Source organism: Aulostomus chinensis, chromosome 2, assembly GCF_037954235.1.
Source record: "Aulostomus chinensis isolate RoL2024-O1b breed Wild chromosome 2, RoL_Achi_v1.0, whole genome shotgun sequence".
Classification (NCBI taxonomy): domain Eukaryota; kingdom Metazoa; phylum Chordata; class Actinopteri; order Syngnathiformes; family Aulostomidae; genus Aulostomus; species Aulostomus chinensis.
The window spans coordinates 29,885,946-29,897,178 of NC_141321.1; the positions used below are offsets into that span (position 1 = coordinate 29,885,946).

The following is an 11,233-nucleotide window of genomic DNA, read 5'->3' on the forward strand; positions in this document are numbered from 1 at the left end:
CAACACCTTCTCAATGTGGCCTTAAGTGAACACAGCAGTCAACATACCATAACATTCACCTCTTGACCAGCACCCGACCGGTGCTGAAACTGCTCTTTGAAATAAATATTGATATTGTAAACACACACACAAAAAAATATAAACTGATGAAGCAAATTTGCACTTATTGTTTTGAAGAAAGACTGCTGCAAATCCAATATTGAGGTAGACTGTAACTTTCCTGCATTTTTAAGCTGGTGATCCATTAGCCAGAGTTCAGTTTAAGCCCACCAAATATCTGTCCACAGTTGCTGAAATAATGACACCCTCATAAAACAAAGAGCTGTAACTGGGTCACTGGTCTGACAACGGACATGTTTATCTCTCTCATTCAGAGAAGCATTAGGAAAATCTGCCTTTTGTATTTATTGCTCATTTGTTTTAGACAGTCATGCACATAGAGAGGGCATTAATAAAATTTCCCTAAGATTGAGGGTATGCAAGACTGAAACATTGAGAAAGTAGACAGAACAAAAATAAAGAACTTAGTTAAATGTGTTTCTACATAAGAGCAAACAAAAGTATGATTAGAACAAAGAGGATTTCTTAGATGATTTTTCTTTGTTTCATTAGAGATGAAACAAAGACAACAATGATGTGACAAATTAAATGACTTGAAGTTGATGCAAGAAGGAATTTCAAAAGCAATTTAAGGTTTTTTTCAAATCTCAACTTGGCGTCCTTTGACAAAGTATATGTACAAAAATTTCAGGGCAAAGACTTTTTACTGTCAAAATCTCAAGTTCAGTAAATCTGTACAGGGATGCAAAACAAATAGAAGGGGAAGGCTTGATGGCTGAACATGATAAGTTAGACTGAGCTGCACCGTTTCTTCTGTATTACAAGGCAATTTGTGATTGTACCTGACATTTTCATGCCTCTTCACATAAAGACTATGGAAGTTGTTATCTTTGACCAGTCGCTGTTGCTCTTCTTTGTCTTTGCAGTCTTGCAATCGCTCCATGATTGTCAGCTTCATCTTCATGGAGATATAGACTGGTAACACAGACTGCAGCAGGTTCTCCTGCAGCCATACACACACACACACACACACACACACACACACACACACACACACACACACACACACACACACACACACACACACACACACACACACACACACACACACACCTGGTTACTTCACTGAAATTTAGGTGATCCGGGAAAGGGAAAACACACACTTAGACACAGGATGCAAGTATTATCCAAAGCTCATTATCTCAGACCTGTTTTACCATCATTTAGTTTGTCTTACTGACGATCTGGTGGAGTATTTTTCACCTGTTTTTAATTAGGTAAAAGAATTATTAAACTATTGTAAAATGGTAAATTGAATAAATTTAATGTAGTGCTTTTCCACCGTTACGGCACTCAAAGGGATCTACAATAAAGCTGTCATGGAAGTCACCAGCTGGCTCAACAAGAACACAAAGATGTTCAGTATCTTGCTAAAAGACACTTCAACATGGTCTCCAGAGGCAGGGACCCCCTGCTCTAAATATATCACTGTAATAACATAGTATCTGTAGAACTTAAGTGTTATTGCTGCACCACTGTAAAACATTTTCTATATATACTGAATCTGCCCAAAAATTAAATAGGTTCTTATTCCTTGGTCCATGCTACATTCCTCCACTGTGTTCAATGCAGATCAGTCCCCTTTTTTTGTGTAATCTCACAGACAGAACAAACAAACAGATGCAGGTGAAGAGAAAACCTCCTCGTGAGAGATATTAACCTATTAGAATCAGTCCAGCCCCACAGCTAGTGGCCCGAGAAGGCTTCAAAGTTCAACGGCTTGATTAAGACAGAAATTTGAAGAGGCAACTTCTCCAGATGATTAATCCTTCTTCATATCATCAGAGCAGCATCAGGTAAGATCAACTGACAGCACTGGCTGAGTCGAGGCTTACTGGAATTGTTTCCAAAATACTTTTGACATAATATATTCACAATAAAGTTGTTTGCAACGCACAAGTGGCTGCAAACAGAGTGAAAAAAAAACAGCAAATGTTAACATACTGTATGATCCTAGAGCAGAGTACTTGTACACCAGTGTGCTATTGTTGTGGGGGGGTGGGGGACTCCCGGTGTAAGCAACATGGCACATTAAAATGTGACCAAGCCAACTGGAAAATAAATAAATAAATAAATACACACACACACACACACTTTAATAAGATGATAAACCTCTGATTAATACTATATGTAAAAGTAAACTTTTGAGATGATGGAGGAGTGGTGGTGGACATGACTCAGTACCACATATTCTATGTTTGCAAACAAAAGCATCACTGGCTTCAAAGTGGTATGAAGGAAACCTAGTCAGGTCCACAGTGCTGCTCTAATGCTGCTGAGATGCCGATTCAAACGTGTCGTAGCAAGTTTACTGTCATCTGTACTCGTCTGCTGTCAGGAGATGGGCAGGACTGGAGAAGATGGTTAAAGACAATTAGTCATCTAATCTGATTATGAATCCATAAATATTAATGCAAAGGAAAGCAGTTAACAGTACCCAGAGTCAATTGACTGCGCCCCAGACTACTTCCATGGCATGGTGACATATGAATAAACAAACAAACAAAAAACCAGCAGTGGATACATTGCCTGTTATGCTGACAATGAGAAAGGCCTGGCTTGTTTATTTCATTTTGAGCTGATTTCAACACGTCAAATTTCACATTTGTGTGTGTGTGTGTGTGTGTGTGTGTGTGTGTGTGTGTGTGTGTGTGTGTGTGCACGCGTGTGTGTGCATGCATGCGTGTGTTTGTTATTCCATCAGCTGTCTTTTTGGGCAGAGTAGCAGTGATACGCTGCTAACTCGAAGCAAGTATTCATTTTCTTCAACATATCTGCATTTCTGGTGTGGTACAAAACTTGTAAACAAACAGGAGAATTGTGTCACTCTACTAAACCCCAAAGTAATGCAGAAATATAAATATATGAGAAAATGTGGATTTTGTAAAGTTTGCTACTCTGGCTTTCATATTTAATCAAGATAGGTCAGGTGGAATGAATCATGTTTCTGTGTGAGTTGTATTAAATTCACTACATAGATTTTCAGAGGAATTTTGACCCGCCTGGGCTTCAACTATGCCATTTAAGGACATTCACATTCTTGTTTTGAAGTTATTCCAGTGTTCATTATGCCTCTTACTTCAGGTCATTTTAATGTCGAATCACAGAATGTATTCCTATACTAACATACCTGAAATAAACCCAGGAAGAACATCCTGTATTCATCTCCATCCATGTGTCAGTTCTCCTCTGTAGGCCAATTAAAATGAAAGTACCCCCTACTGACAGACATTATGCTACCACTACCATATTTCATGGTATGCAGGTTGAGTTAAATGACCTCTGCCTGTTTTTTTGGTCTCAAGCAATACCCTGCACAGCAGCAAGGGTTCAGGTCCCACCAGAGTGCCAGAACTTTTGCTAAAAAATAACAAAATTTTCCATGTTGCTTTTTGCAAAAGCCAAGAGTGCTGTCAAAGGCCTTTTCTTCCCTACGAATGTTACTGGACACCATCCATGTTATAATGACATCTTAAATTAATTTGGAGTGTTATTGCTGAGTGGTGACTATGTTTTTACTCATAACATTCCAGCATTTAACTTTTCATTAATTCAAAAATAAGCAAAATAAATACAGAAATTAAATCGACATTGGACTTAGTATGAAACAAAATAATGAAATATCCTTTGGGGACCTGGACAATTTTTTCATTGAACTTTAGCCTTAGCTCTCTAATTTATTAAAACCTCTATAGCCGTGTTGACAAATGAACACATAACCTTGGCTATTTGGATGCTGCATGACATTAAATATTCCAACCAAGTACATTCCAACGGAAACACTCACCATGTTACCAAATAGTACTTCTCCCACCATCAATGACAGGTTTTATTTCAGCAACCATCAGTTAAAGAGATGCACACTCCCCTAAAACAATTGCAATTTTTGAGCATGTTTGTTTTGTGTTCATATGGATACTTGCCTCTCTGGTGTGACATGAACTGTTCCCCTCAACCAATTTATGTTACAGTGAAGTGTAGAATGTTTAAAAGAATTTCATTAGTGTTCGTTTCATTAAGGACGTGTTAATGTCATGTAGTTTAGATACTATTTTGACGTTAATCACACCATGCCAAGAAACACTTCAGGGGCTACACAGTGGGCTCCCCCTGCTGACGCAATGCTCGTTTCTTATTGGTTCTCCAGTTGGAGCAGTTACGGAGCTTCCCCCACCGTGCTATTATTTTCTCTCCTTTCTTTGGGTAACTGCGCACCAGGCTCCCTTTTTTCAGCCCCAATTCAAACACGACAGGACATTTATCTGTCCTCCTAGGCAACACACTGGCTTCCCTGCCAGTGTGTTTCATGTCTTGCCCTAAGCAGCAGTGACAACAAATGCAAAAGAGGGAAAAAATATTTCTAGAAGTCAAAGAGAGTCAGCAAAAATGCATCTTATTTAGAGGAAACAACAGAGGAAAATCTAATTTGAGAAGGATTTGTTAGTCCCGATGAAAGCATCCATGCTTGAGGCTAACCAAAGGCAAAGTTTTAAGTACAAATCAAATTGTGAAAGTATGGCAATAACTGTTACTACATGGATTTTCATCATCTGTCTGTTATGCATGTTTTCATGAAGTGATGTTATGAAATTACTGGAAGAAAAACAGGAAATCATTTTGATGATTAGAAACACTTGCTTATAATATACAATAAAACTTTCCTCTTGTGATAGTAATTACAGAATATATACCTTGTTTTTTCCTCTCCAAGATTGTTTCTCCAAGAAAGTGTTTGAAGTAAAATATAAGTAGGGGACAATTGTTTTTGTACTTTAATTCGTACATATTTAACCAGTACAACTTAAATTGCCTGGACATTGAAAGGCTTTGGTAACGTACTCCAGTGTGTTACTTTGTGCCACTTAGGATGCACCATTATTCAGGAAGCCAGTGGGTTATACTGACCTGTTGTCTCTTTTCTATCTCCAGCTTCATGCGCATGCTGAGGAACCTCAGGGTGTCTTGAAAGGTCTGCCGCAAAGTTTTCTCCATGAGAACTTTATGGAAGGCTCCCACCACACTGCCACACAGAAACACCACCGCATTGGACAGAAGCTACAAAAACACAGTGGACACAGACATCAGAGCTGAAATGAAAATACAGCTTAGATAGGATGTGCATAACTTGTATTACTCATTTGCTTTTTCAGAGTTTAATATGTTTGTTTTGTATGTCTGACTCTGGTTAAACAAATGTATTCCAATATTCACCACCTTGATGAAAGGGACTTTCAAAACAATTATGGTGTGTACATTAAGAAAAATGTGAACAAAGGGATTTTTTTTCTGGGCAATGACCTCTAATCCAGCATATATTCTCTACCACATTTTCAGTGTTGGGTTCAGTTAGACAAAAACCTCCTTTAATACATGAAGAGTCTAATTACTGTCTGGATGATATGCAAGTCTGGTGAACTTTGGCAGTAAAGATAATTAAAACACAAAGCAAATGCTGGTCTTTAATTACTCGTGTTGGCTCTAGAACAGGCCAATTCATTACATCACAGAAACACTTCTAAAACAAAATGCTATCATTTTTATCCAACTAGTTTCACCTGGTTGGCAAGGTAAGGCGTGGGTGCATTGCTGTAAATGGTGAGGCGCAATGAGAGGACCAAGATGTGGGAGAGTGAGGAGATGATACTCAGCACCACAGCATACCACAATTGGAATGGCAGCATGGTATACACTGTGAAGATGATGAAGAGGAAGAAAGGCACCTGGAAAAATAAAGGATCAGTATAGTTATTCAGAGGTCACATTGCACAAGAAGATCAAATTATAAAAGTCAACAGTACCAAAAATATGACCTCATGCTAAACCTTGCTGGAACGTGAGGTTACCTGGTCCCATGGCAGGATGATGGGGCCGCTGAAGATGAAGGTGTAACCCATGGTGAGGTGTGTGGCCCAGATGATCAGGCCCAACAGACGTCTCCATCGCTGTGAGAGCATCTCTGTGCACACCAACACAAACACAGCCAGGAATACAAATAGGCTGCCACTCACCACGCTCACAAAGGCACAGTGTTCCTCTGCTCTCTGTTCCGGCAGCAAGGGAGGGGAAAACAAACAGATTTTATTACAGACATACTAACTTGCAAATTCTGAGATTAGGTCAGGTTTGTGATAACTGTTTGCATAAAGCAAACACCTATTACAAACAGTTACCATACATTTTCTGTGCTGATTTATGCTAAACTCAGACAGCACTCTTCTCTCTCCTTGGGTCTCAAGACCATATATTATCTATCTCACTTGCAGATACATGAGCAGCAGCTTCAGAAAAAAAGTAATATGCCAAAAGGTTAAAAAATACATTAAGTACCAAGGGAAACCAACAGAGAAATTGCTTTCGACTAAGACCAAAAGTCAAGATTTTGCAGAGTTAAATCAACACTTTCAAAACAAAAATCATAGCTTTCACCAAACTGTTTTTCACAAGTGCTTTCATATTGTGCCTGTGCATAGTCTATCTATTGTGAAATCAAACATACGTTTGCACACATCTGAAATTTGTGAAGCCAACCTGTGAATCTGTTCTCTGACATTAAACCAGAGATCTTACAAGTACAACCTACTCCTCAGAGCCATCCATATTCAGCCTGAACATTGGGGCTTATGTAGGATTACAGAGGGGTTTTTTAATATATCTCAACTGTCCCTGCGTCATGTCCTGCTTGCTCCAGGCCACCATCTTCCTGATTGAGTTACTGTACAGTAGAAATAAGCATGAAGTTATAAGATTGTGCACATTGTTCAGGTATATCCATGCATGGAGGAAAGCAAGAATTTTTTTTTTGTCTAAGTGTGTAGTTGTTTGTGAGAGAAAGAGGGGGGGGGGGTTGTAGGGTAGAGGATGAGAGAAAACAAGGGGTTAAATGAGAGCTCAAGAGTGAGACAGAAACACTAAGTCAGTGTTAATAGATCTTTGCTTGTAGAAGGCCATTTCAGCATTGTATGTTGAGCTTTCTGGTTACCATGGCAGCATTCTAAAAGGCCAGATCTCAACCAGAGCACTTTGTGCTCCCCATGTAGCTGTGAGTCTTGACAAGGCGGAAAAGGAACACTTATGAATAGGAGCTGAAACCACATGGATGGCTATAGCTATTCTGACAATCAACCAATACATGCATCATATTTTTCATTGTACTGGAAACTTAACATATCTCTATTATTACTTCTATTAGTATTATTACTTATGAGGATATTACACTGTCCCATCCAAAAATAAGCTCAGCAGTCTCAAAGGCTAGATAATCACAATTCTAAGAAGTTAGACACCAAAGCATATGTGTGTGTGAGAATGTGGGAGATCATAACATTCTCTTACGAGTTACATGAAATATACACTTCACACCCACTCTCATACAGCTCTTATGAACATACAGACCTGCTGTATTCATATAAAAATTTAAAGAGCCCAAACAACAGGCTGCCAAATACCATCTCTCTCTCCAATCACGGCTTGAGATTGATGGTACAAATGGCACTTGGAGCATCAGCTCAGGCAATTTTCCTCTCAGCAATGCCCTTCATCCGATGTCCACCATTGGAGAGCAATTATTTAAGTTGAAAGTGACTTCCTGACACCAGTGCCCACTCCCCTAATAAAATGCATGTATGTGCATGTACATGAGGAATGGAGACATTTCAAAAGGACTGCATGAGGATGGCAGATCTTTTTGTGAAATTACAAAGAGGAGAGACGGAGTGCGGCAGAGTCAGCAGCAAATAAGAAAAGGGAGGCTGCAATGTTTTTTTCCCAACAAGGAAAAGCAATATAATCTCCTGTAACAGAAGCTGTCACTTCACTATATGAATAGCCAGACTGACTGACTGCTTTGTTACCTGCCAGCATGCCAAAATCAACAGCATGCTGCTGATCAGCACAAGTCATTGAACACCTGCCTCCTCCTGCCAGAAACACAATCACATTCTGTTCATTCTGATGCAACCTTGTGGAATTTACAATGAAAATCTAAATCCATAATTCTGTTACTTTTATCTTTCAGTTTTCATTATAAATTTGATTTGAATTTTAAGTGTAGCAAAGTAGTGGAATCAGGAGGGAGACTGCCTCAGTGAAAGTGCCCATGCTTAACAGAACCACTGTCACCAGGTAAATAGAGTTAAGCAAAACCTCATCATTATGTAGCTTCCCTGACTACCCCTGACCTTTGACCTGATGAGACACTTTCCTAACAGAGAAGTGCCATTAGCATTGTTAAAATATGCTCTTGATTTTGTTTAATGAAATGCATTTCTAGCCTGTCCACTTAGGAAGCCTGGGAAAACAAAATGCATCCTCTATTTCAGTGATGCAGCTACTACAGTGGTAGGGAAGTGTTTTGTTAAAGTAACTTAGGAGTTTGTGATTCCCTCGGTCTCTTGGGGATTCAAGTGATCATTGACAGGCCCAAGTACAGGCTCGCTTCCCACCTTATCAAAATACAGATGTTGTTTGTATGTGCCTTAGAGGACATGACTTGAACCCTATTCAGTCCACTGCACAATGGAAGTGAGTACAAAAAAAAAAAAAGTACAGAAAAATAATACTATGTCATATAGGGCTGTGAAAGGCCCTTTGCATTCTTAGTACACCCAATAATATTTGTTATGATAAAAACTAATGAGGATGTATGAACCAATGATAAAGAAGTATGCCTGAATGGTCACTGAATCTACTTAGTAGTTTGAATATATTCTCTTTCCAAATGCTGAATCAGTTGAGAGTCAACTACACTGCCCCAAAAAATATTTTGTCCCCAACCCATTCCTACTGTATTATTTGTAATGTCAACATTCTTTCTGCATGACAAAGGAAGTTAAAACATAATCAAATCAAACTTGCAGAGCAGATATTTTGGTGTGTCGTAGAGAGAAAAGCATAGGTGTATAACATTAAAGACTGAAATTCAATAGGGAGAGCTGGTTTCAAGGTCCTGATACTTTGCATACTGACAAGCTGGTACTTTTTGATGACATTTACCATCCCACATTAAAGTAACATGGACACTACAGCCTCTCCTACAATGAAAAGGAAAAAGTGTAGAGGAAAATCTGTGAAAAGGTGGTATGTTCTGTAAGATATAGATTATTTCCTTGAGATACACAAACCCAGCACCTGTTAGAATTGAAAAATGATTCCTTAAAGATGCCATAAAATGAAAAGTACATTTTCCCTATTCTAATCCTTTGAACCTGAGGTAATTTATCTCTTGCTAAATATGAGTTAAAAGCTCATTGTATCCTTTTTTTTTTTTTTTACACCAAAATTGTTATTTTCTCTTCTTGTAAATCATGAAAGCATGTGATGCTGTATGGCCCCAAGATACTTTTCCTCATACACTTACATTGTAAAAGAAGCGGCTGATAAGACATCCAACACACAACTCTTGAGAAATTAATCGTTTCACAACCATAATGCAATCCATTTGGTCTGATAACACCTGGAAGGTCTGAGAAGATCCTCATCATTAAATCAATTATGTACATTCATGCTAGCAATCTTAAGTTAGCTATCACAACATGTTTAGGCTATAAAATGGCAGCTAAAATACTTTGAGTGTCGCACAACCCTTGAAAAATGATTCCCTTAAAATTGTACCCATTTGGTCTGTTAACATTTGGAAAGTCTGACAGGATACACAATAAGATAATTTAATCATATTCATTAGCAACTAAAAATAGCCAGTTCGGTCAAAGTCTCTCTGCATATGGGATCAAAGGGGCATTATGCACATTCAGTGCTTCTGGCTACAATAAATGCCGATTGATATCTATGCTAAATCCCTCCCTTCAGTGTTTCGACCAGAGACAAATATTTCAAAACTACAGCACTGTCTCACAGGTCCTTTAAAACATTTTTGTACAGATATTCTGCAAAGCCATCTTAAAAAAAATAAACCCGCCATTATCACAATTTGTTTGGTTAAAAACAACAACAACAAAAAAACCTGCAGACTTTCCATTACACTCAGATGTTAATTCAGCATTCTGACTAATTATTTTGAACTTTTACAAACACTACACAATTTTAGCAATGATTTAGAGGCTTCCACTGAAGCCAATTGGTGTGACCAGTTTCACAGTTCATACACCATTACTTGAATAACTACAACAATACAAAATGACTGTTCCAATGAATGTGTGACTATGAAAGACTCACCAGTTTTAGAGCAAAGAAGAGAATGAGGAGGACCCCACAGGAGAGCATGGAGAGGCCCAGCAGTAGTACCAGTGGCTGATACTGGCTGATGCAGGAGAACTTGCGGTACAGTGCCTCATTTTTCAGCTCCTGATCATTCAACAAGTACTTCCCCTTCGCTGGCATGGCTCACACTTCTTACAGAGTCATAGCAAGTGTTAACTAGGAGCCCTAGAGAGCAGGAGTCTGTTTATCCGAAACTTGTGTGTATCTGTGTGTATAGTCCAAATAGATAGTTGAAAAATCTACAGTTCGCAATCTGTAGGAGGGACGTTGCTAGCTCTTGATGCTCAAGTGAAACTTGTGTTTTTTCCCTCGCTGTGGCATCTTGAATGTTGCTGTTGCTTCTCCCAGAGCTTTGTTGAAGCTCTCTCTCCCCCTTCTTCCTGTCTCTCCCCTTCGCTGGTCCTTTTGTATCTTCTATCCACTGTCTGGTGCTGGCAGGCAGACCTGCTTCATCCTTTGCCAGCTACTGTGTTGCTCCCTTCAGTGGGTTTGAGTAATAAGCCTTGGGCTGGGAGACACAGAGGACAGGGGGAGGAGGGTTCAAGAAAGGGGAGGAGAGGGATAAAGAGGAAGGAAACCAGAAGCTGATGAGGGCATCAAACAAGCTCATCAGTGATTCCACCAGGATTCAGGATGTAACAGTGCAGGAAAGGCAGCAGCTCCATATTTGTGAGGCAGCAGAAATGTTGCACCTGTATGGGCAGAAAGGGCAAGAAAGAGGAAGATAAGTATTTTATCAACTCTCTGGTAACATGGAGTCAAATACATATAATACCTAAGATACTGTTGAATAAAAGACCTAAAAGTGAGTATTGTAGAAATTTTATTTATCTCGCTGACATCCACACCAATTACTGTAAACCAAAAGTATGGCTTAACTTTACTGAGGCTTCTTCAA

General features: G+C 39.1%; 1 protein-coding gene across 3 annotated transcripts in view; it reads right to left on the minus strand.

The window, feature by feature from the left end:
* The window catches only part of adcy7 (adenylate cyclase 7), a 29,659-nt gene extending 19,193 nt beyond the window's left edge, over positions 1–10,466 (minus strand). The window contains exons 1-5 of one of the 3 annotated variants that reach the window (XM_086189216.1): positions 10,291–10,466; positions 5,964–6,161; positions 5,676–5,840; positions 5,026–5,175; positions 903–1,063 (exon numbers count right to left, since the gene is read on the minus strand). In XM_086189216.1, coding sequence (XP_086045342.1) covers positions 903–1,063; positions 5,026–5,175; positions 5,676–5,840; positions 5,964–6,161; positions 10,291–10,455 — 839 coding nt within the window. In that variant the 5' untranslated portion in view covers positions 10,456–10,466. The remainder of the gene's footprint in view (positions 1–902; positions 1,064–5,025; positions 5,176–5,675; positions 5,841–5,963; positions 6,162–10,290) is intronic. The other 2 variants (XM_086189224.1, XM_086189233.1) reach the window with 2 other exon arrangements.
* Between the last annotated feature and the right edge of the window lie 767 nt (positions 10,467–11,233).